General features: G+C 50.9%; 9 protein-coding genes across 9 annotated transcripts; 2 read left to right on the top strand and 7 right to left on the bottom strand.

The window, feature by feature from the left end:
- Positions 1–9: 9 nt before the first annotated feature.
- SCP_0700680 (Protein kinase C-like) lies at positions 10–3,950 on the top strand (the record flags this gene model as incomplete). Its single annotated transcript, XM_027760000.1, has 12 exons — positions 10–12; positions 70–757; positions 818–1,435; positions 1,490–1,755; positions 1,815–2,450; positions 2,503–2,789; positions 2,846–3,085; positions 3,138–3,276; positions 3,334–3,522; positions 3,570–3,710; positions 3,760–3,879; positions 3,927–3,950. The coding sequence occupies 12 exons, from the start codon at positions 10–12 to the stop codon at positions 3,948–3,950; spliced, it is 3,351 nt and encodes a 1,116-aa protein (XP_027615801.1).
- A 117-nt stretch (positions 3,951–4,067) lies between these two features.
- SCP_0700670 (DASH complex subunit DAD1) lies at positions 4,068–4,419 on the bottom strand (the record flags this gene model as incomplete). The annotated part of the gene is made up of 2 exons (XM_027759999.1): positions 4,068–4,304; positions 4,357–4,419. The coding sequence occupies 2 exons, from the start codon at positions 4,417–4,419 to the stop codon at positions 4,068–4,070; spliced, it is 300 nt and encodes a 99-aa protein (XP_027615800.1).
- Positions 4,420–4,640: 221 nt separating this feature from the next.
- SCP_0700660 (ras GEF) lies at positions 4,641–9,171 on the bottom strand (the record flags this gene model as incomplete). Its single annotated transcript, XM_027759998.1, has 12 exons — positions 4,641–4,948; positions 4,997–5,213; positions 5,273–5,362; positions 5,412–5,663; positions 5,722–5,875; positions 5,927–6,092; positions 6,153–6,380; positions 6,432–7,181; positions 7,230–8,210; positions 8,268–8,334; positions 8,456–8,611; positions 8,665–9,171. The coding sequence occupies 12 exons, from the start codon at positions 9,169–9,171 to the stop codon at positions 4,641–4,643; spliced, it is 3,876 nt and encodes a 1,291-aa protein (XP_027615799.1).
- A 368-nt stretch (positions 9,172–9,539) lies between these two features.
- Positions 9,540–13,297, bottom strand: SCP_0700650 (Ribosome assembly protein; the record flags this gene model as incomplete). Its single annotated transcript, XM_027759997.1, has 12 exons — positions 9,540–9,729; positions 9,779–9,830; positions 9,886–10,023; positions 10,073–10,201; positions 10,248–10,441; positions 10,495–10,912; positions 10,961–11,057; positions 11,108–11,272; positions 11,323–12,184; positions 12,238–12,818; positions 12,874–13,013; positions 13,066–13,297. The coding sequence occupies 12 exons, from the start codon at positions 13,295–13,297 to the stop codon at positions 9,540–9,542; spliced, it is 3,198 nt and encodes a 1,065-aa protein (XP_027615798.1).
- Positions 13,298–13,739: 442 nt separating this feature from the next.
- SCP_0700640 (COBW domain-containing protein) lies at positions 13,740–15,308 on the bottom strand (the record flags this gene model as incomplete). Its single annotated transcript, XM_027759996.1, has 8 exons — positions 13,740–14,367; positions 14,422–14,468; positions 14,517–14,626; positions 14,685–14,870; positions 14,925–14,934; positions 14,990–15,056; positions 15,115–15,228; positions 15,277–15,308. 8 exons carry the CDS (start codon positions 15,306–15,308, stop codon positions 13,740–13,742), a joined length of 1,194 nt encoding a protein of 397 aa, XP_027615797.1.
- A 178-nt stretch (positions 15,309–15,486) lies between these two features.
- SCP_0700630 (hypothetical protein) lies at positions 15,487–16,521 on the top strand (the record flags this gene model as incomplete). The annotated part of the gene is made up of 7 exons (XM_027759995.1): positions 15,487–15,542; positions 15,601–15,708; positions 15,789–15,911; positions 15,962–16,023; positions 16,076–16,215; positions 16,267–16,379; positions 16,443–16,521. The coding sequence occupies 7 exons, from the start codon at positions 15,487–15,489 to the stop codon at positions 16,519–16,521; spliced, it is 681 nt and encodes a 226-aa protein (XP_027615796.1).
- A 213-nt stretch (positions 16,522–16,734) lies between these two features.
- Positions 16,735–18,187, bottom strand: SCP_0700620 (UDP-galactose transporter homolog 1; the record flags this gene model as incomplete). Its single annotated transcript, XM_027759994.1, has 6 exons — positions 16,735–16,793; positions 16,847–16,986; positions 17,038–17,959; positions 18,009–18,033; positions 18,085–18,124; positions 18,174–18,187. The coding sequence occupies 6 exons, from the start codon at positions 18,185–18,187 to the stop codon at positions 16,735–16,737; spliced, it is 1,200 nt and encodes a 399-aa protein (XP_027615795.1).
- Positions 18,188–18,791: 604 nt separating this feature from the next.
- Positions 18,792–19,428, bottom strand: SCP_0700610 (hypothetical protein; the record flags this gene model as incomplete). The annotated part of the gene is made up of 2 exons (XM_027759993.1): positions 18,792–19,271; positions 19,330–19,428. 2 exons carry the CDS (start codon positions 19,426–19,428, stop codon positions 18,792–18,794), a joined length of 579 nt encoding a protein of 192 aa, XP_027615794.1.
- Positions 19,429–20,261: 833 nt separating this feature from the next.
- SCP_0700600 (hypothetical protein) lies at positions 20,262–24,017 on the bottom strand (the record flags this gene model as incomplete). Its single annotated transcript, XM_027759992.1, has 11 exons — positions 20,262–20,503; positions 20,558–21,012; positions 21,075–21,192; positions 21,245–21,919; positions 21,968–22,152; positions 22,207–22,708; positions 22,761–22,867; positions 22,922–23,384; positions 23,446–23,564; positions 23,625–23,823; positions 23,888–24,017. 11 exons carry the CDS (start codon positions 24,015–24,017, stop codon positions 20,262–20,264), a joined length of 3,195 nt encoding a protein of 1,064 aa, XP_027615793.1.
- Between the last annotated feature and the right edge of the window lie 1,378 nt (positions 24,018–25,395).

The raw sequence follows: 25,395 nt of genomic DNA, 5'->3' as shown, positions 1-25,395 counted from the left end.
TAGTCAGCCATGGTGCGCACAATTTCTGATTAATTCCGGTTCGTCTCGCAGTGCTCACTCCCGCTTAAGGCGCACGAGCTGGACCAGAAGATCCAGGATGTCTACAAGCGCATTCAGACAGAACGCAAGGTCCTTGAAGCATCGCATCTTCTCCGCCAGGCTACCACCAACCCTGATGTCCTCAGACGCAACGATGCGAAGATACGAGAGGCTGAGCGTTCACTCTCCTATTTCGAGGATACCCTCCGCGAGCTGCAGTCTCGCAAGATGATGCAGGCCCAACGCGATGATCATTCACGATCAGGGAGCCCTGTTCTTTCTACAGCGAGCGGTCGCGGAGGACGGTCCTCCGATAGCCCTCGCATGCACCAGCCCACATTATCCGATGTTTCTTCCGGACGTGGCGCACGCAACCCCCAAGGCTCTGCTGGTTCCGCTGACGACATACCGGGGGTTCCCAAGGCCAAGACATATACCAAGCTTGATTTGATCAAAGCAGACACACCCCACACCACAGCCAAAATCTCCCGCATGCTCCATCAGCTTGAGTTCAAGCTGCTGGTTGAGAAGCAGTACAAGAGCGGTATCGACAAGATGGCCAAGCTATATCAGGCGGACGGGGACAAGAAATCTAGGGCAGATGCCGAGAGCAAGAAGGTAGAGAGCGAAAGGAAGATACAGCTTCTGCAATCTGCGTTGAAGCGCTACAAAAATTTGCACATTCTTGACGACGCTGAGGATGACGATGATGATGCAGGTATGTGGTGGTTTGCTCCTCACGTTGATATTGTCTTACAGTAGCATACATACCTATTAGGAGGTGTGCCGGGTGCTCCTGGCATTGATGGCGAACGCAAGGACAATTTGCGCTCGAAGAACCTGTCGGGAAAGCTGCAAGTAACTTTGAAAGGAGCGCGCGAGCTGGACCACGCGCCCATCGTGACTGGCAGGTCCCGTTCGGCGTCGAAACAGGTAGAGACCTACGTATCGCTCAAGGTCGAAGGCACAGAGCGTGCGCGTTCGCACCCTACACGGACTGACCGTTGGCTGGAAGATTTCGAAATCACCATAGAGAAAGCGAATGAAGTCGAGATTGCTGTCTATGACAAGCAGTCAAACGAAACGCATCCTACACCCATCGGGCTCTTGTGGATCAAAATCAGCGACCTGGTCGACGCACAAAGAAGGCAGAAGGTCATGATGGAGAATGGACAAGGAGGTTGGGTGACTGCCGGGGCAATGAATGGCGACGGTTCGGCCATAAGCATGCAAGCACAGACAGGCAATGTCGGTGACATGAATGCCCCCATCGGTTTTGGTGACAATCGAGTTGTGCCGCCCGGCTCTGGTATGCCTCCTGTAGGACAGTCAGAGGGTATCGATGCTTGGTTTGCGGTTGAACCAGCTGGAGCCCTCGCATTACACTTGAATTTCAGTGAGTCTTACACGACATATATCCGTGTACAGTAACTCAGCCGTTCGGGAAAAGTCAAGGAGAATGTGCGCAAACGGCCGCTCGATACCCCTGGCGGTCTTGGGCGTCAAGGTGCCGTCCGCAAGCGGAAGGACGAAGTCCATGAAATGAATGGACACAAGTTCGTCCAGCGACAGTTCTACCAAATCATCTTGTGTGCTTTCTGCAACGAATTCTTACTCAATGCCGTTGGGTACCAGTGTGAAGATTGCAGGTATACATGTCACAGGAAGTGTTACGAAAAAGTCGTGACGAAATGTATATCAAAATCCAATACAGGCGTAAGTACGGGCGCCCTCGCATTGGCTGTATTTGACATATTCGGACTATGGCTGCGCAGGAGGACGATGCGGAGAAGATCAATCACAGAATTCCCCACCGATTCGAGCCTATTACAAACATTGGCGCGAACTGGTGCTGTCATTGCGGTTATATGCTCCCTCTTGGTCGCAAGAATGCGCGCAGGTGTACTGAATGTGATATTACTTGCCACGCCAACTGCGCCCACCTCGTCCCAGACTTCTGTGGCATGTCCATGGAGACCGCGAACCAGCTCCTCCGCGACTGGCGTGATATTAACCGGGCTCGGGGCGCAAAGTCGACTGCGCAGGCGCGTCCAATTGCCCATTACCAACAGCCTCCTCGACCTCCCATGCCGCCTCCAGAGCCGCAAGTGGATCACATCATCACGGATGTGGAACGCGTGAAGCTCGGGGAGCCCGCTGTACCGCCCAAAGGTGCAGACTACCCGTATGGTCGTCAACAGGTCCAAAGTCCTCAAGAGACGACTCCGCCCGATCAACGTATGGTACAGCCCCCACTGCCTGTTACCGGGGCGTACGCTCCGCCCCAGCCGCGTCCGTTGCCCGGTGGGAGAATACCGTTGGTTCCGGCCTTCCCTTCAGAAACGTTACAGCAACAAGTGCCATCAGGACGGCCTGGATCTATGCTCTACGAAGATTCCTATGCCTATCAGGTATGTGAGGTATGATTCATTGCCGGACTTCTGACATATCTACAATGAATAGAAGACAGTCCAGCAAGCCGTTCCACCGAAGGACTATGCCCCACCACCTAGCCCTGGCCGTGCTATTCAGCCGGAGCGGCAAGCGTCCCTGGCTCCTTCAATTCAACAACAATACCGACCACCAGCACACAAGCGGAAAGTTGGTTTGGATGACTTCAACTTTTTGGCTGTGCTCGGGAAGGGTAACTTCGGAAAAGTCATGTTGGCGGAAGAGAAGAAGACGAGTAGCCTGTATGCCATCAAAGTGCTCAAGAAGGAGTTCATCATCGACAATGATGAAGTCGAGAGGTGAATCCCGTTCTCATCTGTTGTTGCCGAGTTGAAAACTCATTCGCGTTCCCCAGTACTCGCTCCGAGAAGCGCGTTTTCTTGGCAGCTGCACGGGAACGCCATCCGTTCCTTCTTGGCTTGCATTCATGTTTCCAAACAGAGACTCGTGTCTATTTCGTCATGGAGTACGTTAGCGGTGGTGACTTGATGTTACATATCCAGCGCAGGCAATTTTCACTTCGTCAAGCCAAGTTCTATGCATGTGAAGTTCTCCTTGCGCTTGAGTACTTCCATGCAAACGGAATCGTTTACCGGTGAGTGCACTACCGTATGCTATTGTGTTATTGAAGCTCACTGTCTGCCCAGTGATCTTAAGTTGGACAACATCCTACTCACTCTGGATGGTCACGTTAAAGTAGCCGACTACGGTTTATGCAAGGAGGATATGTACTACGACAAGACGACCAGTACGTTCTGTGGCACTCCAGAATTCATGGCACCGGAAGTCAGTGTCCACTTTGTGTTGTCATTGTGAACGCGCTTATAAAAGATTGTTAATCAGATTCTTCTGGAACAGCGTTACGGACGCGCAGTTGACTGGTGGGCCTTCGGTGTACTGATGTACGAGATGTTGCTCGGGCAGTCACCTTTCCGTGGCGACGACGAAGACGAAATCTTTGATGCCATCTTGGAGGATGAGCCGCTGTATCCAATCACAATGCCCAGAGATGCCGTCTCGATTCTGCAGAAGGTAATGACTATCACAGAAATGGTGTTCTTTTTCTGACACATGCTTAGCTGTTGACTCGGGATCCGAAGAGACGACTTGGTTCAACCGAGGCGGACGCGGAGGAGATCAAGAGACATGCTTTCTTCAAGGATGTCAGTTTTGACGACGTGGTGAACAAGCGCATACCCCCTCCTTACTTCCCCACAGTCGTGAGTGTCGTCCAGACATTAATAGTAGACATCCACTTACATCTCACAGAATGGGACGGCCGATACGAGCAATTTCGATGAGGAATTCACCAAGGAGCAACCCACGTTGACACCGGTACACGCGCAACTATCCAGTCGCGATCAGGCGGAGTTCAACGGGTTCTCATGGGTATGTTTTCCTCGAATATCTCGATTCAGGATATTGATTTCCTCCAGGTCGCAACATGGGCGGAAATCTGAGGACCGCGACTCTTTTGACGATCATTATTACGTTTTGTCCGTTTTGCTGCATCCCTCATTTTGTACTTGGATACCTGTTGTGGTTCATGACAAATCAATATCATGCGTTCGATCATATCATCGATTTTCCTGTCCTACGATACCCTGCTTTCCTGGCAAAACATGTCCCCCAGTGCCCGGTAAACCTTGCGGTTGTTCTGCGGTAGATTCGTCAGGATCATCTCTCTGCCCTCGCATCAGTTCGTGGAAACTTTGCCAAAGTGTGGCAATGGTCTCGTATTCTCTCGTCATCCCGAGTACTTCCTCAAGTCCACGGTTCAGATTGTTACTCGACGAGAGCAACTCTTCGAAACCCTGTGAGGAGCATGAGTGCAATAACTTCCAGTACTTTAATATTCATGCTGACACTGGTAATTTCTGCGGTCAAGCGATCTCGCTCTCGCTCGAAGAATGTTCCTTCTTCCTCCATGTGGGGCGGTAGGTGGAGGAATTATCTGAACCTGTCACGATCTCGCGATACAACAAATTCCCACGCCACTTGCAGACGGAGCATGGCATCATATAATCAAGCATACGGTATGAATGATAATACAGAATAGAACGGTATAAGTCAGCTGAGATATCAGAAATACATAGCAATGTGTAAAGTAATCGCCCGTCCACCAGGAGCCATCCAAATCCCAAAATGCACTAGAGGAAGCCACTCTCCTGCAACAGCCTCGCCATCTTCTCGTCTTCTCGCTCACGAGGTTCCCGCTCCAAGCTGAGGTTCCAGAATTGGTCGCCGTAGTCTATCCCATCGGCGTATTGTCTGAAGCTGTCCTCGAGATAGGAAACCACCAAAGGGAGTGTTTGCAAGTTGTAAGGTTTTGACTGCCATCGCTTGATGTCTTGTATCACTTCGGCAGCTTTCTGTCGTTTACGAAAGTTGATCATGTTGCCCCCCAACTTATCTTCCGCTCCATCATTAATGAAAGTCAATGTTGTCAGATAAACGCCTACAAATGTTGTTAAAACGTGCACGCATACGAATCGAGCGAACTCGCCAATGAATGGGACACAAGGAGGGGTGATTCTTGCCAGCAAGGAACGATAATTGTTAAAATTCTTAGCGGAGTCAATGGTTGTTTCGCAACTCCTGAGTTGCGACATTGCACGGGCTTGAACATGTTCCCATGTCCTCTTCAATCTACGGATTGGTGGGGTATTCAAACCAGATATGATAGCAGTCATGGTTGAAAAGTTCTGCATTGCGCGACATCGCTGTGAAGGTGAGAGTGAATTTTCAAATCGCGAAACAAGCGAAGCTCAAGACTACTGACGTCAGCGACGCTGATGAAGTGCTTTACGACAGCAGCTCGTCTTTTCGAGTCTTCTCTACTCAGCACAGACTCAGCAACCCAATTCGCCATCTGTGAAACCTCTAGAGCCATTTAACCATGGATGATACTCAGCACGCACTCGGTTAGCCAACTGGATCATGGAGGTGATGTTGTCGGGATTTTTGCCAGGTTTTGACTCGCGCGAACGCTGGAGGCACTCCATCGGTCTGATCTTCTTATACAGAGCCGCCTCCATAAGCGTAAGCTGTCGTGCAAGTTCCAATGGATCGATGTCTAGCAATTCAATCCTCTTGGAATTCCTGGGCATGATAGGTGCTGGAGGTGCCAAAGGGACATGAGTAGTCTTGATAGGGCCATCACCTCCCCTTTGCTGCAGAGGAACTACATCAGCACTTTTGGAAGAATTGTCCAACTGAGAGTTTACGCACAGCACGTTCAATCAAAATCAACAGTTGCCGTGCGGCAGCGAAATTGACCACTTCCTCATCAGATGCAAACTCCTTCATGCGGGTAAGGATGTACATGTCCTCCTTCTCAAGGATACCATCGTCGGTAACCATGGTTTTGAACGTGTTCAAGACCCTGAAAAGCGAATCAATACAATATTTAGTAACATCCACTTGTACTGCGTACCGCACGCGGATGACATGTTGCTTCAGCTTCGTCCACTCTTCTAGCTCCGGAGGGGCGAGACCAGGAGGTGCCTGGATCCAGAATCGTTGAACGAGCAAATCGAAGAGTTCGTCGATAGTTATGAATGACTTGAACGTCATGAGGAAATTCTGATTGAAGGTAGGATCTGGAAGTGTTTGTTATTGCCAATCGCGTCAACGGAAAGACAACGTAGAGACTCCCGAACCTCCAAGTTCATGTGCGGTCAAGCGTTCCACCAAAGCTGAAGGTGTTCCGGCCCTGACACCACCTTCAGGATCCACCAAGATCTCTGACTGGTCGTAAGTTGGCCGTAAGTACCAAGGCTTGGCGTCTGCATTCATCTTGTCGACGTAATGCTGCGGAGTTTCAGGCCCAAGAACCTTTATGATCTTTGACCCTCCCGTCCTAGGTGGAGACTTAGTGGACGACGCTGCTGAGTGAGAGTCAGTCAGACGACAAAGAGCATATCTCGGAGACTACTTACGATCCTCGTCGATAAAGCGTACAGGATCATCGTCCATCGAGGATATGGGTTTTCCTGCTGGAGGATACTGGACCAGCGTGCTGGACTCGGACGGCTCATGCCAGGTTGGCGTAACAGGCTCGCCGGTGTCATCCGATCGTGACCTGTCGGACGAATCCAAGGACGTCTCTGACGGCTGCGACGCATTGTAGAAGGTCCTCTGCTCAGTTTGGGTGGTACTGAGGGGACCCACACTCCTGAATCCTATCTTGCTGAGCGCCAACCCCACGCCTACGATATCCTCTTCCGATACATCATCAGTTGGTTTGATGCACGACCTTCTCCTTCGCCACTCGATGGAGGTATTATAGTCGCCCTGCCCAATGTTAGATTGGTCGAATCCAACTGCCAACAGGGCGTCCAGGCTCTGGATAACGACGTTGGCGTTCATCATGAGAGCGGCTGTGAGTGCGTCAAGGTAATCCAAGTAGGCGGATGGATTCTGTGAGTAATGAGGTGCATGACCGCTCTGGGCAGCCATCAAAAACGAAGCCCCGTCGTCATACAGAGACTGCACGGATGCTTCCATCGTACGAACGAGCAACCGGGCTCTCTCGACGGTCTGCATGTACTGTATCTGGACGGGTGACTGGGCCAATTCCATGCGAACGCCATCAATGTCGACATGATGTGCGACATTGAGACTCCCGACCACGTCGAGAGTCGAGGACAGGTGTGCAATTATATACTGGCTCTCCCGTCTGCATCCGTCTAACCTCGACAGTCAGCTACGCATCTTGGTATCTGCGATTGGCGCACCTCGATCAAGCTCAGAGCGCTTGAGTGCCGTAGGGATAGATCCGAGCCTCTCACTAATGAATCTGACGGCACTCTTCATTTCTAAGACAGATTCTGCCGTGAAGTTCAACAGCTGCAGCTCTTCTCCTTCTCCAGGCGGAACGTAACCGAACCCCTTCCAGCTGGCAGCCGTACCAGCTCCTGGCAAACCCAAACCAACATTGGCAGTGGAGAAAACGCCATATAAGCGCTTGGTGATAGGTTTCGAATGCTTCTGTTCCACGGTAATCTGATCCTGGAAATACTGCACCTCGACCACAAACGCTACAACTGCGCGTTCTAGTTCGGCTACATCGGCCTCCATGCGATTCGGTCTATCGCTCGTGGACACACCAGGGTCATACTGCATTGCTAGTGCAGACAGAACGAGCTTCGACAACGTGCCTGCAACTTTTCGGTGCGCCGCCTTGAGGTGTGTCTGCAATGTCTGACCTCCAATGGTGGGCTTGTTGTCATGTCCATCTCGAGGGTAAAGATGAGTGGGAATGTGACCGGAGGGAGTCGCGGTAACATAGAGCAGGTTACGGACAGTAGTGACGACCTTTAATACGCGCTCGTCGATCTGTCTGAATTGTTGCGTTCGGCGTGGTGCTACAACAGACTGAAGGTACTCCATGACAGCAGCGGTCGCTTCCCGGACTTGGTTCGACAACTCGGGGGGGGATTCGGGTGACGGCGGCGTCAGCGCCTGCTGCAATGACCTTGCGAACTGCTCAGGTGGGGTGAGCTCCAACTGATTCGGTGGTTGTTGTATACCTGTACTAGGATTCGAAAGGCTCAAGCCGTTCGCATCATTCTTCGCACTTGCTGAAGATTCCGACCTATCGCGCCATGCCGGCTGGACCTCCGAGTCATCGGAATGTATGCTGAACCCTGCGGCGCTATTACTGCGGTCTCTCGTCCGCGACAGAGAGGAGTCAGAGCGCATTCGACCAGCATTGACTAGCATGTCATAGCGGTTTGAGTTACTATTGTAAACCGGTGAACAGGCTGCCGCACCTTGGCTGTTCGGAGTGCCGTCATTGTAAGCTGGAGGAGCGTTTGACACTGGAAGCGTCCACGATACCTGCCCATCCAGCTTGTTCACGTAGAAATATGAGATTCCATCGTCCGCCAAACGTCTGACCCACGGTTCAGGTGTCCGAGAACGTCCGGGAATACCAAAAACCAGCGGGAACACGGTTTACTGGGTCCGTCCCATTGACAGCGTTCATACCCGTACTTGTGCCTGCCCTAGACGAAGGCTGTGCTGTCAAGCCAGCCAAATCGCCATCAGGATCCTCTTCAGCTTCCTGTGGCAAGTCCCTGGCATGTTGTCCCGTCTGGGTATTCACGTAAAATATCTGGCAACCGAGATTATGAGTAGAGCACTGTACAGGCGACAGACCAATCGTACTCGACCATCTTGGGATACTTGTGGTACCCAGAAATCACTCGGCTGTGTAGGATTGCCGTTTGAATGACCGTTCGCAGTGTGACCCTGAGTCGAGTACTCAAACTCATCATGCAGCCAATCCCCGTCACGGTCGGATTGAGATAACGCCTGAGACATGCTGTGCGCCATGTCCACTGTTGATTCGTCTGCGAGAGCCGGTTGAGCGGTCGAGAACTCGGATCCATTGAGCGCAGCTTCGGCCTCTTGATCTGAGATAACTGTCACATAGTTGGACGGAAACCAACCACGCTCGTCGCCTAATAAGCCGTCCCACCACCCCGACTCCAGACGGGTGAGGACCTCTATGATATCGTTCTTTCGGAAAGAGAGAGAGGATGCATCTGAGGTCTGGTAGTCGTAGAGAGCGCGGCAGAAGAAGGTGGAGATGTATTGTTCTTCAGCAGCAGGTTGCTGCTCAGTAGTGGATGCTAGCACTGTCTGCCGGCCGCCGTATGCGGCGGATATCATGATACAAGCTCCAGGCTGGCAGAGACGTGCAACGGAATGAAGACGGTAAGACTTAAAGAGCGACCGGGACGATAGATGTGGGAGAAGCTCCCTCGTCGCTGTGCTAGCGCTGACGCCACGTGGTATAACAGTACTCGTTCTCGTTCTAGTCGCCTCGCGACTCTCACTTCACATGCTGGAGCCTTCATTCGAGGTCTGCGCAGAGTGTACTCCTAGAGGCCGTAATCACAGATCACCGCTTTCATATTTGTGTACTACACGAGAATTTGGACAGTACAGCCCAGCGGTCTTGAGTCAGGTAAGTCCGACCCGCACATCACTGAAAATTGCTCAACGAGACGACTAAGTAGGAAGAGCTAAGATCACGTCTAATGTTTCAGTGTTCTCTGCTTCTCTGCAAACTCGACAATCTTGCGATCCACGAACATGCCTTTTCGTTCTCGCACGGCGTCCATGTACCCCTTCGCCACATTAGATCGATCGGCTTTCTCCCCAAGGTCTTCCAGCTCTTCTTCTGTACTCGGTACCCAGAAGGGATCTTGATCGAGCATCTCGTACCTAGGGTGTTCTGAGAAAGAAGTCCATGCGACACTAGCACCGTACTTACCCGCTAAAGATGAGTTGCGGGCTCGCTGCACCTGATGTGCGCTTTCGTATGTCTGCCGAAGGTATCATCGGTGAGTACAGTTCCAACCATAAGAGTTAGATGTGTACCGTCCGCAAAGCCGAAACTCTCCACCACAGGCAGAAGGGCACGGACAGTGAAGAATCCTGTACCCTCCTTCATCTCTTCTGCGACGATCCTCCCGCGTCTTTTGGCGACGACACCGTACATTTTGCCTAGGACATCAGCTGTGGAGACCATCTGAGCGACACGAGAGATGGAACAGGTGAAACGTACTTGAAGCTTGGATATCACATGTATACATGGCCAACAACAATCGCGGTGACCAATCTAGCAATCCATTTCTGCAAGCGTCTTTCACCGAGGAGATGAACGCCCCGGTGACTTGGGGCATCCGGTTGTGAGCTGGGACAGGGTCAGAATTTAGCATCCCTTGAAACCAAATGCTTACTTCTCTCTTGTTCAATGCCTTCCCTATCAATTTCAACAGATTCAACGAAGTAGGCAAGCCCTTGTACGGGTTCTGCGCAGAGAGGTCCCTGGAAAGTTGCCAGCTGGAAACCGGCTTCCAAACTGTTGTCGAACCCCCGCTTCGAATGCTCCCTCGAATCGTCGCCTTTTTGACGGTTGAGAGCCTTCTTGAGCCTAAGGCAACGATAGTCAGGACAGTGGCGCTGTGTGATGAATGTAACACTCACGAGTTAGGACTGCTGTCACATCTAGCATCTATGAGCACACAGCTTCCCGCTTTCTGTGGTCCAAATGCCCAGAGCTTATCCACAACGTCAATCCATTCGCCGCCAGCTTCACGGCATTTCCCTTCTAGAGCTCGCCAGAAGTCTTCAGGGGGAATGCTGGATTTCTCGATGATCTCGCCATACACCTCCTCGAGATCCTCTTCGGTATCTGCATTCGCTTTGGCATCTGTGCCAGTCACGTCATCGATCTTCACTTGCTCCGTATGCAACCGTTTCAAGGTCGCGAGATTGTCTAGCAGGAAGTCCACTAATAACTTCGGCAGTGGAGAAGCTCGGATAGTGAACTTGACCAGATTGTTGGAGATGCTTCCGTAAATTGTCCCTCGCTTGGCATGAGCTGTCTTCGGCGGTGCCATATCTACAAGCAGATGAGAAACGACCAAACGTGCAGGGAGATGCTACTTACCGGCAGCTCTCATAGCAGTTTCCCTGAATGGAACAATCGGCTTCGAAGCGTGGATCTCGACCTGGGCAAAACGCTCCCGGAGATCTTTCAGGCATCTCTAAACAATATCCGTTGGTACGAAAAATCGTATGCAAGGGAAGGACCTACTTCGAGATGAAGTTCTCCTGCAGCCAAAATGACATGTTCGCCGGTCTGCTGCTGGTAAGTCTCGACACATGGGTCCGCCTGACTGAGCAACTTGAGGCCGTGGATGAGTTTTGGCATATCAACAGGCATTTTTGGCTCGAGAGCAACACGGACGATGGGAGCAGCCTAGGGTAACCCGTCACTAGGAAACTAGAGCAAATAGACAGGGAACATACATAGCGATTGACAGCTCCCAAATTGAGCAGACACTCCTTATACTGGGTGACATCTGGGCTGCCTCCAACGCCGTTGTGACTGGGCGAGCACAAGGTCGCACTGCGCCAAACTTTCCCGTTCAACCCTTGAATGGCGAAGACGTTCCCCGCTTGCACGCTCTCTACTGGGACGAGTTCCCGACCCATCATGACATACAGAGCCTCCACATGTGCAAAGACTACATGTGGCACATTCCGAGGATGAGTTGCTTCGAGGCTGTTATCAAATTTCGGCAGCACACAGCAGATGGTGATTCCAGTTCGGATGGTCCCGGAGTAGATCCGTGCGAACCCAAGCAGAGTTTCGTTCTCTACAACCAGCGGCTCGTCTTTAACCTCGAGCTCCTCCGATGTTGTCTCTAGTGGGATCGGTGGAATACCTGCGTCTGCGTCACCATCTGTGGCATGCGAGGCTGCTCTAGCTTCCCGACCGTTTCGGGCTTTGCTCCGCATTTCTTCAGCGGTCATTGGCTTCTTCTTGTTCTTTGGTAACTCCTTCGCTGGAACGGCGAACATCTTGCTCACGAACGCTTCTACGTATGCGTCTTCTCCTGCGTTGCAAGCGTAGAGGTCCCTTTCAATTTTGTTCTTCGCGACAGTGACTTCGTACGCATCGGGGTAGAGCATCTTTGGGATTCGAGTACTCTGGGCCACAGGTGGAGGGGGGACGATGTCGACAATGGTTTGGATGATGCAAGTAGAGAGGGAGAGCCATTGGGAAAAAACCGTGGAGAGTAATTGTCGACTGTCTTTCGACTTCAGATCGCGAGGCGGGATCTTCAAGTTAAGTGCATCAACAATTTTGGTTATCTTGTCGGGGTTTCTGTAACATATCTCAACACTATATTTTCCTCCAAGAAATATATTGGGACATACGGGTTTAGAATTACAGCATCGTACACTGCCCAGATGTTTTCCAGCACGAACTGTACAAACAACGGCTTCAAGACGCGGCCGCGAAGGTGCTTGTAACTGATCACCCTCTTCGTCTTGGGATCTAGGTAGAAGTCGCCCCACAATACAGTGCGCAGATTCGCCTCCTTCATTCCCAGCTTGACGGCATATAGGTGGGCGAACTTGCCGATGCGGAAACCCCATCCGTCGATTGCAGAAGCAAAAACAACATTTCCACGCTCGGGGGCAAAATAGATATCCTCGTCGTCCTTCTCCTGGAATTCATCAGCATCATTGACCGTTGCAACTACCTCGGCGGCATGCGATTCATTTTTTGCTGTTAAACGACGTTCTCTTTCTTCTCGCCACCGGAGATCGTCTTCCATACGATCTCCAGCAAAGAACCCTCCCATAACCGCGTTTACTTGCTCAATCAACCGCGAAAGGTGAAAATATGCCTCAGTCGGAGAAAGTTTCAGTTCGGTGATGAGACGGTCGAATTTGTTAATGACAAGAATGGGTCGTAGCCGATCTTGCCACGCTTGTCTCAAAACAGTGATTGTCTAAAAAGATAATTAACTCACGGGAATTCGAGTAGATCTCTTAAGAACACCGGACCTGTGTGCAAACGCCTTCCACTACATCGACCAGGACCAAAGCGCCGTCACACAGGCGAGACGCGGTAGAGACTTCACTCGAGAAATCGACATGGCCCGGTGTATCGATCATATTAACAACATATGTTTTAGGAGAGCTTCCTAGACGAATTAGTCACGCAACTGGGTAGCCCCCGCCGCAGTGTAGACGCACCTCCGTCGGTAGTCCTATCCATGACCTTGAACCTCAAGGAAACTGCACTACTTTCCATAGTAATGCCCCTTTGTTGTTCATCCTCTCGGCTGTCCATGTATCTGATTTTTCCCGCCATTCGAGAAGATATGATGTTGTTCGCCGCGAGGAGAGCATCCATCAATGTCGTTTTACCGTGGTCTACATGTCCGATGGTCGTCACATTCCGCACGTCCACAGCTTCAGAAGACATAGCGCCGAGAGTGGACGAGATCAGCTAATGTCAACTGGTGCTAGTAAGGTCAGAAACCTGAGGACCAAGATGAGTGTCGCGGAGAGACGCACGGCCCGGTAAAATCTGGATCTAATCAGAAGCCGATCCGTGATCTCACTCGAAAGGCCGCCAGGCGGCGGCGGAACTTGCTCGGAGACGAGGGTGGACAGTGCCACAAAACAAATAGCGCACAACAACTGTGTAAAAAGGACACTTTCACTTTTGGGTCGGGAGAGCTTGCTCTCCGAGCAAGAATGCCTTTCGCCTCATTGTGATCTACTGCAATAAGTTTGTTTAATCGACAGGATTTACGTTATCACCCTAAATCCCAGTAAAACGGTCGCTCGCACGGCGGAAAGGTAAGTCCATCATGTATTACTGCGGCAGGCTGGCGGTTTGCGCTTGGTTTGCACTGCAGATGCTACTGCAGGATATCTTCTAAGTTCTGGCGTACTCTATCGTCTAAGCCCCTTCCAATGAACACCAGCTTGCCCGCATCTGGAATACCTGATGCGTCTGCTTCCTCTTCTGTATCTACCTCGGCGAACTCGTACAGGTTCCGCACTCCTTGTAGCACGGACATCTTTCCGGAGTCAAGAAAAACCATACCCTTGCAGCGCAGAATTTCCAGTTTCTTTGAGTCATCGGAGGATTGTCCAGGGAGCCGGTTCTCCCAGAGGACCGCGCGGATCCACTCATCGAGTTTCGCCATCTGAAATGGGCTAAGTGACGGGCACGACACCTGCATGCTAGATATTCCACGGATCTCGTAGTGTGTGCGGCTGTGATCGTGGTCGAGCGCTGAACCATCGTGACGATGGTCATGCTCACAGACCGGCGGTTCGGTTTGCGACGACTTCTGCAGAACGGAACGCGATGTGTACGCGTCAATTCCTATGATGTGCTTTAGGTTGATTTCTCCCTTCACCGTCCTGTAAAATGCTGCCACGGGATTGATGCTACCAATAATGTCTTCTACGGCTTGAAGTTCCTCGGTAGGAACAAGGTCGACTTTGTTCAACAGTACCACATCGGCGCAAGCAATTTGTCTTCAAAGATCCGTCAGGAATATTGCGTTGCATATATGGCGAGTATTCGCGTACCGTAGACTTTCGCCAATGCTATCTGCCGCATGATCTTCTTTCATTTGCTATCTGGATGTGAATAATAGATCCTATCGTTAATTGAACGCACGTACCTTGCGTCCGAAGACAGCATCAACCACACATACCACTCCGTCAAGATGTATGTCCTTACCCAACCCCATGGCGAACTCTTCATTTTGCCAGAATACAGAGGCGATAGGACCTGTGACAGGTGTATGCTCGTGAGCTTATAGGCCACATTTTGAAAAACAAAACTCTACCTGGATCCGCTAGCCCTGTAGTTTCCAGAAGGATGTGGTCGAAGGAACCCTTCCGCTGCATGAGCCTCTCAATCGCCGCTATGCCAGTATCCTTGATACTGCAACATAAGCACCCGTTTGCGAGCTCCAGGAACTCCTGCGACTGCTGGGTGGGGTCCTCCGTAGAAGACACATTGATGGTTTTGGCTGATTAACGGTGAGCATGAGAGCTTGATGTGACCTATAATACTACCTGCGAACCTTCAATGTCCTGGTTAGAGTTCAGTCAGCATTTCGGTGGGTACACGGAGACAACGTTCACTCACGGCGGTGTCGCCAAACTCATTCATAATCACTGCTATCCGGTAACCATGGCGTTCGGTCAATATTCTCCTATCCGACGCAATTGTCCAACAAGAGTAATCGAGATGAAGACTTGGGAAGAGCATACCTAACGAGGGTGGATTTACCCGCACCCAAGAAGCCTGTGATGATCGTGAGAGGCACCGTCCGAGCCGCTGCATCAGCTGGGCCATTCGTACTGGACTGAGTCTCAATGAGAGTGCTACAACCCTATCAGTCGTTTTGCCAGAACATAAGTGCGAAAACATACGGTATGTCGTCGAGCTCGTCGCCGTCCGACATGAGATCTAATCAGTTCGAATCTCCGATCAGAGCTGCTGAAGGCCACACAGAGTTGACGCGCACGCATCAGTCCTTTTCCCAAATCACCCATTTAGAGTCCCAACGTCGACGCTCATTCCTTCCCATCTTCTTTTTACTTTCAAACTGCCTGTAGCGAGTCTCATCGTCGACCGTGAATATGAACGAGGAGCAACTGCGGGAGATGATCCAGGGGCCTGCGGATGTCGAGTGGTCGTACGTTACCTATGCTTTTGTCCTGCCACAGATCTTCAATAGTATTGTCCATGTACAGTTATGAAATGCGGCGGCAATGTCAAGAGATCCTGCCAAATCTCCTCCTAGGTCCTCTGCAAGCCTCCAAATCGCTGGAGACACTCCAATCACTCGGAATCACCCACATGTCTGTCTCTCCATATCACATGCATTGTATACTCTAACGTTGCTCCCGCATCTTCTGTTTCTGCTATTGTTATGTGACAGAGTCTGCATTCGTGACGCCCAGGAGGCGTTTTCCGTACGCCCTCGATTTCCGGACCATTTCCAGTACATGGTGCTCGACGTTAAGGACAGCGAAGAGCAGAACCTCATCCGACTCTTCCCCCAGTCAGCGGCCACCATCTTCTTTGTCCGCTGTTGCATTGATTGTTGCCCAGAGCGAAGCAGTTTATTGACAACGCTGTGGCCCAGGGCGGACGCGTACTGGTCCACTGTAACGGTAACCTTTTCCAATCCTGAATCCGACACACGTACTCACGTCAGTCCGGCAGGTGGTATCAGCCTGTCGCCTGCCTTCGTTGTGATGTATGTCATGCAACACTTCCAGCTGTCTTGGGAGGACGCGCTGCATATGGTCCAGAATAGGAGGTATTGCATCTCTCCGAACGGCGGGTTCATGGCCCAGATCAAAGTAAGAGATTGCTTAGTCTTTACAGTACCTCTTACCATTTTGCTGTGGCAGGAATATGAATCTATTTACAAAGCCGGTATTGCTGTCGCCGCTTTCCCGCCTCAGGCGCGCACTGTTAGCAGACGTAAGCGTGAGGACGAGGATGACGAGGATGATGAGAAACGGTATTGCCCTATTCCCTTTTCTGAAAGGAATCATTGTCTAACTGAACCATTCCCGTCATCCAGTGACATAGAGCGTAAGCGCTTAATGGTAGAGGATGAGGACGAGGATGAGGATGCTGAAGATGATGCTATGCAGACCTAATTTCCTCCATTCCTATTACTGTCGGTGATCTCACATTTTTCGGGAGTCTCTAAAGTACGTGTGCCCTCTACATCTAATCTCTGCATTGTACTCTACTTGTCACTGTCTCTGCTGTACCGTCCCTCGTTGGTAGTAAATGCACTATACTGTTGTCATATGCGAGCAGGAGGTCGTGCGATAAATGGAATAAATAGGATGTGCATGACTGCCTTGTTATAGTGTCTTGATTCGCGCCTTCTCCTTTTCCTGTATTACTCGTTTGGTATGGAAGTCTAAGGAGTGGAGGCTCAGATTGACGAGGAAAGAGCCAGGTTTTCTGCCATACCTTTCCTCTTCACCCAAGCCTCTACAGAGATGCCTGCGAATACGACTGCTGCACCAAGCCATTGTCCCTTTGTCAACTTATGGTTATAGACAACGACCGAGAGAAGCATCGTGAACAACTTCCGCGTTAATGTGATGGTTCTGGCAGCCCGCGTGAGTATCTTCGAACCATACTACGACTTCGTCACTTACACCAGTGTCAAAGAACCAAAGTGCTGCAGAGTCTCGAAGATGAACAGCTGGCCTAACGCGCCAGTCAATGCGAATTGTGTCAATGGGGTCACCACAGACGGGTGTTGACGAATGAAGTCAAGAGCACCCTGCAACTCGGTCCCGCTGGATGATGGGTGGAGGACGGGAATATACGGCAGGGGCAGTATCGAGATGAGCGACGTGAGGGCGGTACAGAAGAGGTTGATCCAAAACATCATCTGCTGGCCAGTTATCTTGTACCGGTGGAAAATCTCATCCTGGGTTGAGTTAGTCGCGCCGTCTATGGCAAGGTTGATGAGAAGGTATGTAATGCCGGTGAGCTGAGCATAAGCTGACAGGTCCCCGTTGGCCTTGGCCCTCGACGGCTTCTCATTCCCAAAGCCCATAAACATTGTGATACCTAGTGTGACCATCGCGACGACCAGATACTTGTAGGGGGCGAAGCGGCGTCGGTATAGTAGCACATTCATGAGCATGACAGGAACGAGTTTACAGGACTTCCCCAGCACCATAGCAGGGTATGTGATGTAAGAGAGGGCAGCGAAGCCAAACGGAGAGCCAGAGGTGATGAGGAAGGCGCATTGGAAGTAACGGATGAGAAGCCATTTGGTGGGGAATATTCGTTCATGGTGGGCCACTCCATTAGTCTTGGGAACACCGTTGTGTGTTATCGATGTTCCGTTTGATTTCGAGGGCTCACCATTCGATGTCGCCTTAGCAGCAGGTTTCTCGGGGTACGCAAGGCCGAACATGTGGTTTACGGTTTGGGATGGTCTCCTCCGTATGAGGAGGTAGAGCAAGGCGGAGATGGCACTGAGAGCACTTTGACATGTGCCCATGAAGAGAGGCGAGCGGAATTTATCGGAAGAGCTGCCATCTAGAGTCTGGAAGGGAACGGACACTGTGAGGTATGAGTGTGGTTCATAGCACAATATAGACTTGAGCCGCACGTCTTTCCTGAGCTACTGCCCACAGCTACAAGGAGATCATGAGCATATGCGCAAAATAAGACTGAGTGATACTCACCAGAAACATCGAGTAAACACCGGCTACGCATAGCCCAAGTCTATAAAACCAGTGAGCTGCCGTCACATTGGACCCCCGCTGAGACGTACCGCAGTATTGGCATGTTTCACGTCCAACAATAACAATCCTGATAAAATATCGTGTCTAGAGCAGGATGGGAGATTACACAGAGCAGATAACGAAACAAACGTGAATGGAGGTCGCTGAGACAAATAAGGACAGAGTCTACGTGTCCGATTCACTAGGCTCACAGGTATGTATAACCCTAACCCTAAATCAGGGCAAGACCGAATTCTATACACGGGAAAGCAGATACGTGAAGGCACGAGAACGTCAATGGTACTCAAAGTACCTGGATAGCCGTCATCGGTACAAACGTGTTATGCTTCTCGTCCGTTGTGTGACTTCGCAGCTGCAATTAACAGAACAACTGAGCTAAAGACGGTCAATTCAGAAAAGTGAAGGCATAGTACTGACCACAATTTGACAAGCCGGACAAGTATGATTGTGAGGGCAATCCTGTGCAATGTTCGAGGATGCCCACACTGAGTACTATGTCCCAGGGATGCTCTACGTTCAACAGTATACAGTCAATCTTTGAGCCATGTCCATGCATAGATGGAATATATACTCACCGACTCTCCACAGCGCAGTGCGTAACGGCCCAGCACGTTAGCCAACCCTAGAACTTGCAATCGCAAACCATTTCAACTCCATTGCACTGGAATTCCGAGCTCATCGCACAAGTTCCTCAACTGCTCCTTCAGGCGCTGCACATCTTCCCTGGTCGGTCGTGCAGCCCCAGCGCTGACCTGCGCCATCATATCCTCAAGCCTCTCAATATCTCGCTTATCCTTCAACTCCTCGTTGAGCTCGAGATCAAGCTCGCCCTCGTCTTCTCCATCCATGTCCAGATGTTCGCGCGCATGACGCTCTGCCTCTAGATCCAGCGGGACGATGTCAGAGAAACGTACACTCCCCAGCTGAGACACCATCTCTTGCAGTTCCGTTAGGTCGTCCGGACGCTCTTGCGAGTTGCTTGTAAGGAAAGCCAGCAGCGCTGATGCTAGCCCGCGCAAGCTCCCTAGCTCCCGTCCAAGGGGTGCTCCAACTTCCGCAAATCCTTCGTCAAAACCTTGCTGCAGAGCGGACTCCTTTCCCGCGGTGATACCCTCGCGGTATCCTGCCTGCGCACGTGCATGTCAGTTGGGCTTGTCCGGGTGGGAAAACACATAAAAGATGGACATTGGTGAAATCAGACGACAATTTGGACCACTCAGTGTCTTCCAGAGCTTTGGGGTCGTCGAGCCAGATGTTATCGTCGTCCATTTCGTCGCTGTTCATATGATCGAGCGCTCGCCGCTCAGCCTCGCTCGATAAGTAATCGATTGCCCAAACTGTCATCGATTTTGCCCACTTGCATTTGTCAGTGCTTGCAGTTGTACCACTCGCAAGTCTATGTGCACATGGGCCGAATTCTGAGGAGGATTCCATCCTTCTTGTGCACAATATCACACCTGGTCAAAAGCCTTGAACAATTCGGAAGGGCCCGATAGTCGAAACGTGAGGCTCGCTGAGCGTCGCTGGCATCTCCCGGAAGCACTCGGATCCATAATCACAAAGCCATTATAATCAACGGAAGGATAATTCGCATCCGGACGTAAAAGGGGCAGCCAGGCGGAGAGTGTAGGTTATTCAGGTAGTGAACAGATGCACACTTAGATTTCAGTTTGGTGACTACTATAGCCTTTGCCGAGTCCAATAGTACTCGCTCTGGTACGCCAATCTGCAGCTGCGTAAAAGATTAGGATTTCGATTTGACTGGTATGAGTTCCCCGAGTCGAGTACAAAAAGGACGGTTGATTTCCTATGCCAGCGGGAGACTCGGAAGTAGAACTTGGATACATGAAAAACGCGGCTCCACAGAAAAGATACTTGACAAGCGAAAGCGGGTGAGAATGTAGAGAAAACAAGCAGGAGTGAGAATCGTAATTGGATTAAAAGTGAGATAGCAGGGTAGAACTTATTATGCATTACGACATGAGCTCGCATGTTTCACTGTAACAAGGAACGACTTTCTTGTCTAGAGGCTGGTCCATGAGCCTATTTCACCACCATCTTGCCAGAGATCTGCTCGACGCTTGACGCGGACGGCTCTTGTTCCGCACTCAACATTATCAGGCATGTACCTCCACCCCGATCGTCACTCCGTCGACGTTGAGGCCTCTGTCGTCTTCATTACTCACGTCGCTTGGGGTAGGTGTCTCCTCGCTATAGTTGATCGTTGTCTTACTTCCGCTGCTGACTGTGTTAAGAAGAGCGGTCGTTGCATTTGTTACGACACTCAAGGTGTTGGGATTTGAGCGGGCAAATGCGGCGTCAACGCGACGGACATCGAGTAAAGCTGGCGTGCCTGGTCCTGAAAATGAGCTCGGATCAGAAATGCCGCCCGAGACATAAATATCTGACGCACTCGATCCGAAAGGGGATCTCGCCGAGGGGGAGCGTAGAGGGGAGATCGGAGGAGTTCTACGACCCCCAAGCCCAACCCCACTTATACGAGACTGTCGGGCCGCAGGGTTAGATGGTGCAAGCAGGCCTATAGGTCGAGTCTCGAACAGAATATCACCACGTTGGTTAAAGCCCGGATTAGCGAAGGCGTAACTGTACGTCCCAGGGTAACAGTATTGCCACGGGCCTTCAAAGGCGCGGAGTTCACCCAGGACCTCGGTCAGATCGATACGAGAGGGAAGGTTGGCTTTGAGCAAAGCTCTGGGATCTGTGTACTCTGCGGCCATGGCGGTGTACTGTCCATCCACTTCGGTCCTGTCGAGCACTGGCGTGGGACGCCCGGACTCCTTGATCTTCAAGCCACTGCTCTCACTTGCAATAGCTAGGACAGCATCCCACTTGGCAGAGCATTTAGCGCTATATAACGAGACGCAGTCAGCAGGAAGTCGCGATCTTTGTCAAATAGACCTCGCACGTACGCCCAAAGCTGAGTGCCGGACTTGAATGACAATTCCAATTTGACCTCGCCATTGAGCCTGATCTCGAACGTCCGGCTTCTGTTCACCGTCGGAATCTCCAAGTAGTTCTGGGTGAAACCTGGAGGGACGTCAGCAACGAAAAATCTACTAGTAGCACGACAAAAACGCACAAGACACATTGTAGCTACCGTTCGTGGCCTCTCTGTTGGATTCGTGGTCGTAGCTCCATCCCTCTCGGTGCTGCCATTTGTACACTGCGAAGCCTTCTCGTCCGTACTCCCGCTTCCACTCGCACGTGGCATTCTTCCTGGTGTCGTGTTGATCCCATCGCGTGAACTGCAAATTCCAGACGTTGTCCTCGACACCGGAGAAGACCGGAATGAGAGTAGTGGCTCCATTGATTCGCGTAAGCCGGTGAAGCAGACGCGCCTTCATGAAGACGCAGTTCGCGATGCTGATCGTACCGTAAGAGAGGCTGGTCTTCGTGCGGATCAGCCAAGAACTGGAATACTCCAGCTGAGTGGAAGGAGGCTTTCGGAACTCAGTCATACCGAGCAAGACAATGACTGGCTCCACAGCGGCGGTAGTCTGGCTCCAGTTGTGACGGGTGATGACCTCCTGGGAGTATACATGGAACATGATGCTAGTCAAACCATACGCAGGAGGACAACTTCCGCACTTCCACACCGGGACAGTGTAGAGGATATTGAGGCCATCCTCGGCGAGTGCGCGAAAGTAGAAAGACTTGATGTAGTAGATCGCAGATTTGAGCCTTTCTATGGGCTTGCTAGTACCTTTCTGGAAAAGCCCCTTCAGCGTTGAATATTCGTGGATGAAGTCCGCATCTAGGAGGATTCAGGAATTGGATATACAGCCAACTCAAGAAGACGTACGTTCAAAATCAAGGCAGAGGTGAGTGAAGGAGCAATCGGCATCACAGGAATGATGCTTGAATGCCTGCGAACTTTCGAACCTACAACGCCACCTCTCGGAGACGTCCTGGAAGTCAGTATGAGGACACATCTTCAGATCCACTTCGAATGCAAGTCGCCATCCTCCTATATCACATTTTTCATCGCTGAAGGACGGATTAGCATTACGGCGCATATGAGTAGAGCATTTGTGCACTGACCCAACCTGATCCGAAGTCTTCAATGTGCTACAGTCGTCGAAGTGAATCCAGATGATGGCTTTGTTATTGCTCAAGAAGCGCAAGGACAACGGTTTGAATGTCGCCGAGAAACTCTCCTGGTAAGCCCATGTCACTAAGGAGAGCGTGTTGGACGTTTTGCCGATATACAACAGACTGCTGTAGTATTCGTTGATAGCAGTTTGCGAGAGAGCAACAATTTGGTCGAAGCCAAACATATTGGAGTTTGATACGATGTCCTTCCAGGTCGAAATCTCCGAAGAGGCAGCGCGGTCACCAAGTGCTGCCCAAGCACCGACGGTGAGTTGCTGATCGATGCGCTTGTCCTGGTGGTAGATGATGTGGTAACTGGCGCTTTCCAAGAGTTCGGAGTATTCAGTTTTGAAGAACTCCGTGACTGTGGACCAGCAAATAAATTCTTCTTCAGTCGCATACTCTTCGTCAAAGCCAGCAAAAATACACTGGCTTTCACAAAAACGCGCCGCTAAAATAATGTCACATTTGATATCATCAAGCCTAAGGATAAGAAGACATACTCTGAGTGTCAAGTGCGCAATCACGGACGTTTCCATCAGCCTGTGTCTCGTAGCGAATGTCAAACAGAATCGCAATCGTCCAGTCATGGTACCGGGCCATAGGCGTACTGTGAGGCTCGGTTAGAAAATCATGTTTTAACCTATAGGTAAGACAGACGAACGATGTGAAGTCAATGCTGGAGAAGAAGGCCACCTCGTCAATCTTAAAATACATGATACCTTCCCGATTGCAGACCGCTTTGACGTAGGGAGTGCCAAAGTTGATACGGAAATGCACGTTTGAATCCTCGGGATGAATCCAATAACTACGCAGTTCCGCGAGGCACTGTGTTCGCCAGTCGACGTTTTCTTCAGAGGCAGACATAGCAGCTCTGAGCCACACTGATACCAGATGGTGGTTGATTTCTTTCAGAGAGATGCCGTGGATGCCGTCGAGAGTGAGATCTGTAGATTGCGTGAGGGAGAAATCGATGGAGAGCTGAGGCCGATGGCTGTCGAAGTTTGGCAAAGAAAACAGGACATGGTTGCCAGCTTTGTGGAGAAACTCGAGGTACTGAGAGAGATAAGAGGTCAAGACGCCTTGGTTAGTCAGTAGAGGCGGTGTGATCGAAACAAGGCGAGCTTCTGGAGGTGTAACCAAGTGTCAGTACTGTGAGCCTTCATGTTGCTCGAATGTATTACGTACTACGCAGATCAAGAACAACGAGCTGAATGATATTCTGGCCACTACCGATTTGAGAATCTGTGCCGATAATCTTGGTGCATACAAAGCTGACCCGGAACACGACTTCCAGGTTGCACACACTAATGATATAAAGATCACTGTAAGCTGACTACAGAGGCATATCGCGAAATCGCACATACGATGAGGAAGGCATACCCGCGCTATGGTCGACAACATAATCTGCGCGGTCAATTTTCAGGTAAAGGAGGGCATCATGATTACAGATGAACTTGATTTGCGGCGTTCCGAAGTCAGCATCAAACACCGCGTCATCTTGATCGTCGTGGTCCGCGATATCATACTTGCTGTGCGAAAAGTGAGCCAGTGCATGAGAGTATCCTGAACGATATCGGCACAATCATCTAAGCCATAAATCACTGAATTTAGAGCCGACCAGACTGACGGTATATATCGTCCCTTTTCTGGGCATTCTCATGATCCCGCATGCAGGAGATGGCGTTGGCATGCAGTGCCGCAAGTTGGGCATTCATGTAGTGCGCCGCCTGTGGGGCACAGTTTTCACCTATACACATCTTGGAGCGAATAAACTGCGGAATGTTCAATTCCCAGACATATGGCAAGAGGTAAAGCGACTCACTGGCAGGAAGGAGAGGGTAAAATAGGCTTGATCACAGCGGGGAGAACTATCGGGAGGGACACAGAGGCTCTGGTGCTTTTATAGACCGCGTAGACCTGCCACGAGTTCGACTGAGGTACGGGCCAGCAAGAATGCGAGAAAAATTGATAACTATCGGTTAACTTGAAGGAAATAGACCGCACCGATGAGAAAGATCTTCGGAAGGACAATAGATCATTGAAAACGTGTACGGAGCAAGCAGCGCGAGCCAAGTCATGGGACCTTAGACACCGCCAGCCTCGATAGAAGATATACAAGCCAGAGTCACCCGTACTCCCAACCTTTCCTGCAACTGGCGGTTCGTCTTCAGCTGCTCAGAAGGAAACAACTAATACGTGAACGCACAAGTTTACTGTAGAACAATATTCTCTTCGGTCGCAGCGACAGAGAGCCACTGCCAGGGAGTAGGCAATGCACACGCCGCCTCCCATCATGAACGACTTCAAGGGCAGACGGGATGACGATATAACAACGTATGTCGAAAGTAGGTAATATTTGAGGTCACTTTTACACGCGGTCTTGGCGAACTGTCGTAACGGTCAACTCTTTCTCTTAGCAGGAGCTTTCAAATATCAGCTTTTCGCCAGCTCTTCATACGTCAGTAGCTTAACTCACCGTAAATGGTACTGGCAAATCCTCAATCCAAGGATAGACCACAGCAAACCGCGCGGCGTAGACTACGCCACTGTGGATCATGACATTAATATTTCCGATATCGGAACTTGCAGCCTATCATGTCAGCGTATGCGTGTTTTCGACCGTAAACGGCTCCGCACATAGCTGCTGCGCACCGCGTCGCGCCACCAGGCGTGTCCCAGTGTCAGATGGTACTGTCCAGTAAGGTATTCTAAGTGCAATAGAGCTTGTCGAGGCTGTTATCGCATCTCCGTCCTGGCATCGAGAGCAGCGATACCCTAGATTAGACATAGCCCTCGAAGCTGGGTAGCGGCAGTTCCACAGACAATGAGCCTCAAGGGAGGAACCGGTCCCAGACCGGGTTGTAGCAGTGAATATCAAGTGTCATCGGCGTCCTGCGATATCGTGTATGGAGTGTCGTTATGCGGATACGTTCAGCGCACTCATATTCGCAGCAAATATTCAGCCACAAGACGCGTGATAGGCTCGAAGGTGTTCGACAGAGGATCTGCGCATGCAAAGACTCTGTATTAGGGTTTACGTAGGGGGACAAACAGCCAACCTCATGGGAGTACGAACCTCACACTCCACATAAATTCCAGCACCTAAATAGACTGATCCGCAATCGTTGAAGTAGT

Source organism: Sparassis crispa (genome assembly GCF_003851025.1).
Source record: "Sparassis crispa DNA, contig_000006F, whole genome shotgun sequence".
Lineage (NCBI taxonomy): Eukaryota > Fungi > Basidiomycota > Agaricomycetes > Polyporales > Sparassidaceae > Sparassis > Sparassis crispa.
Note: the sequence above shows the minus strand (reverse complement) of the source record. Positions and strands in the feature narration are given on the sequence as shown.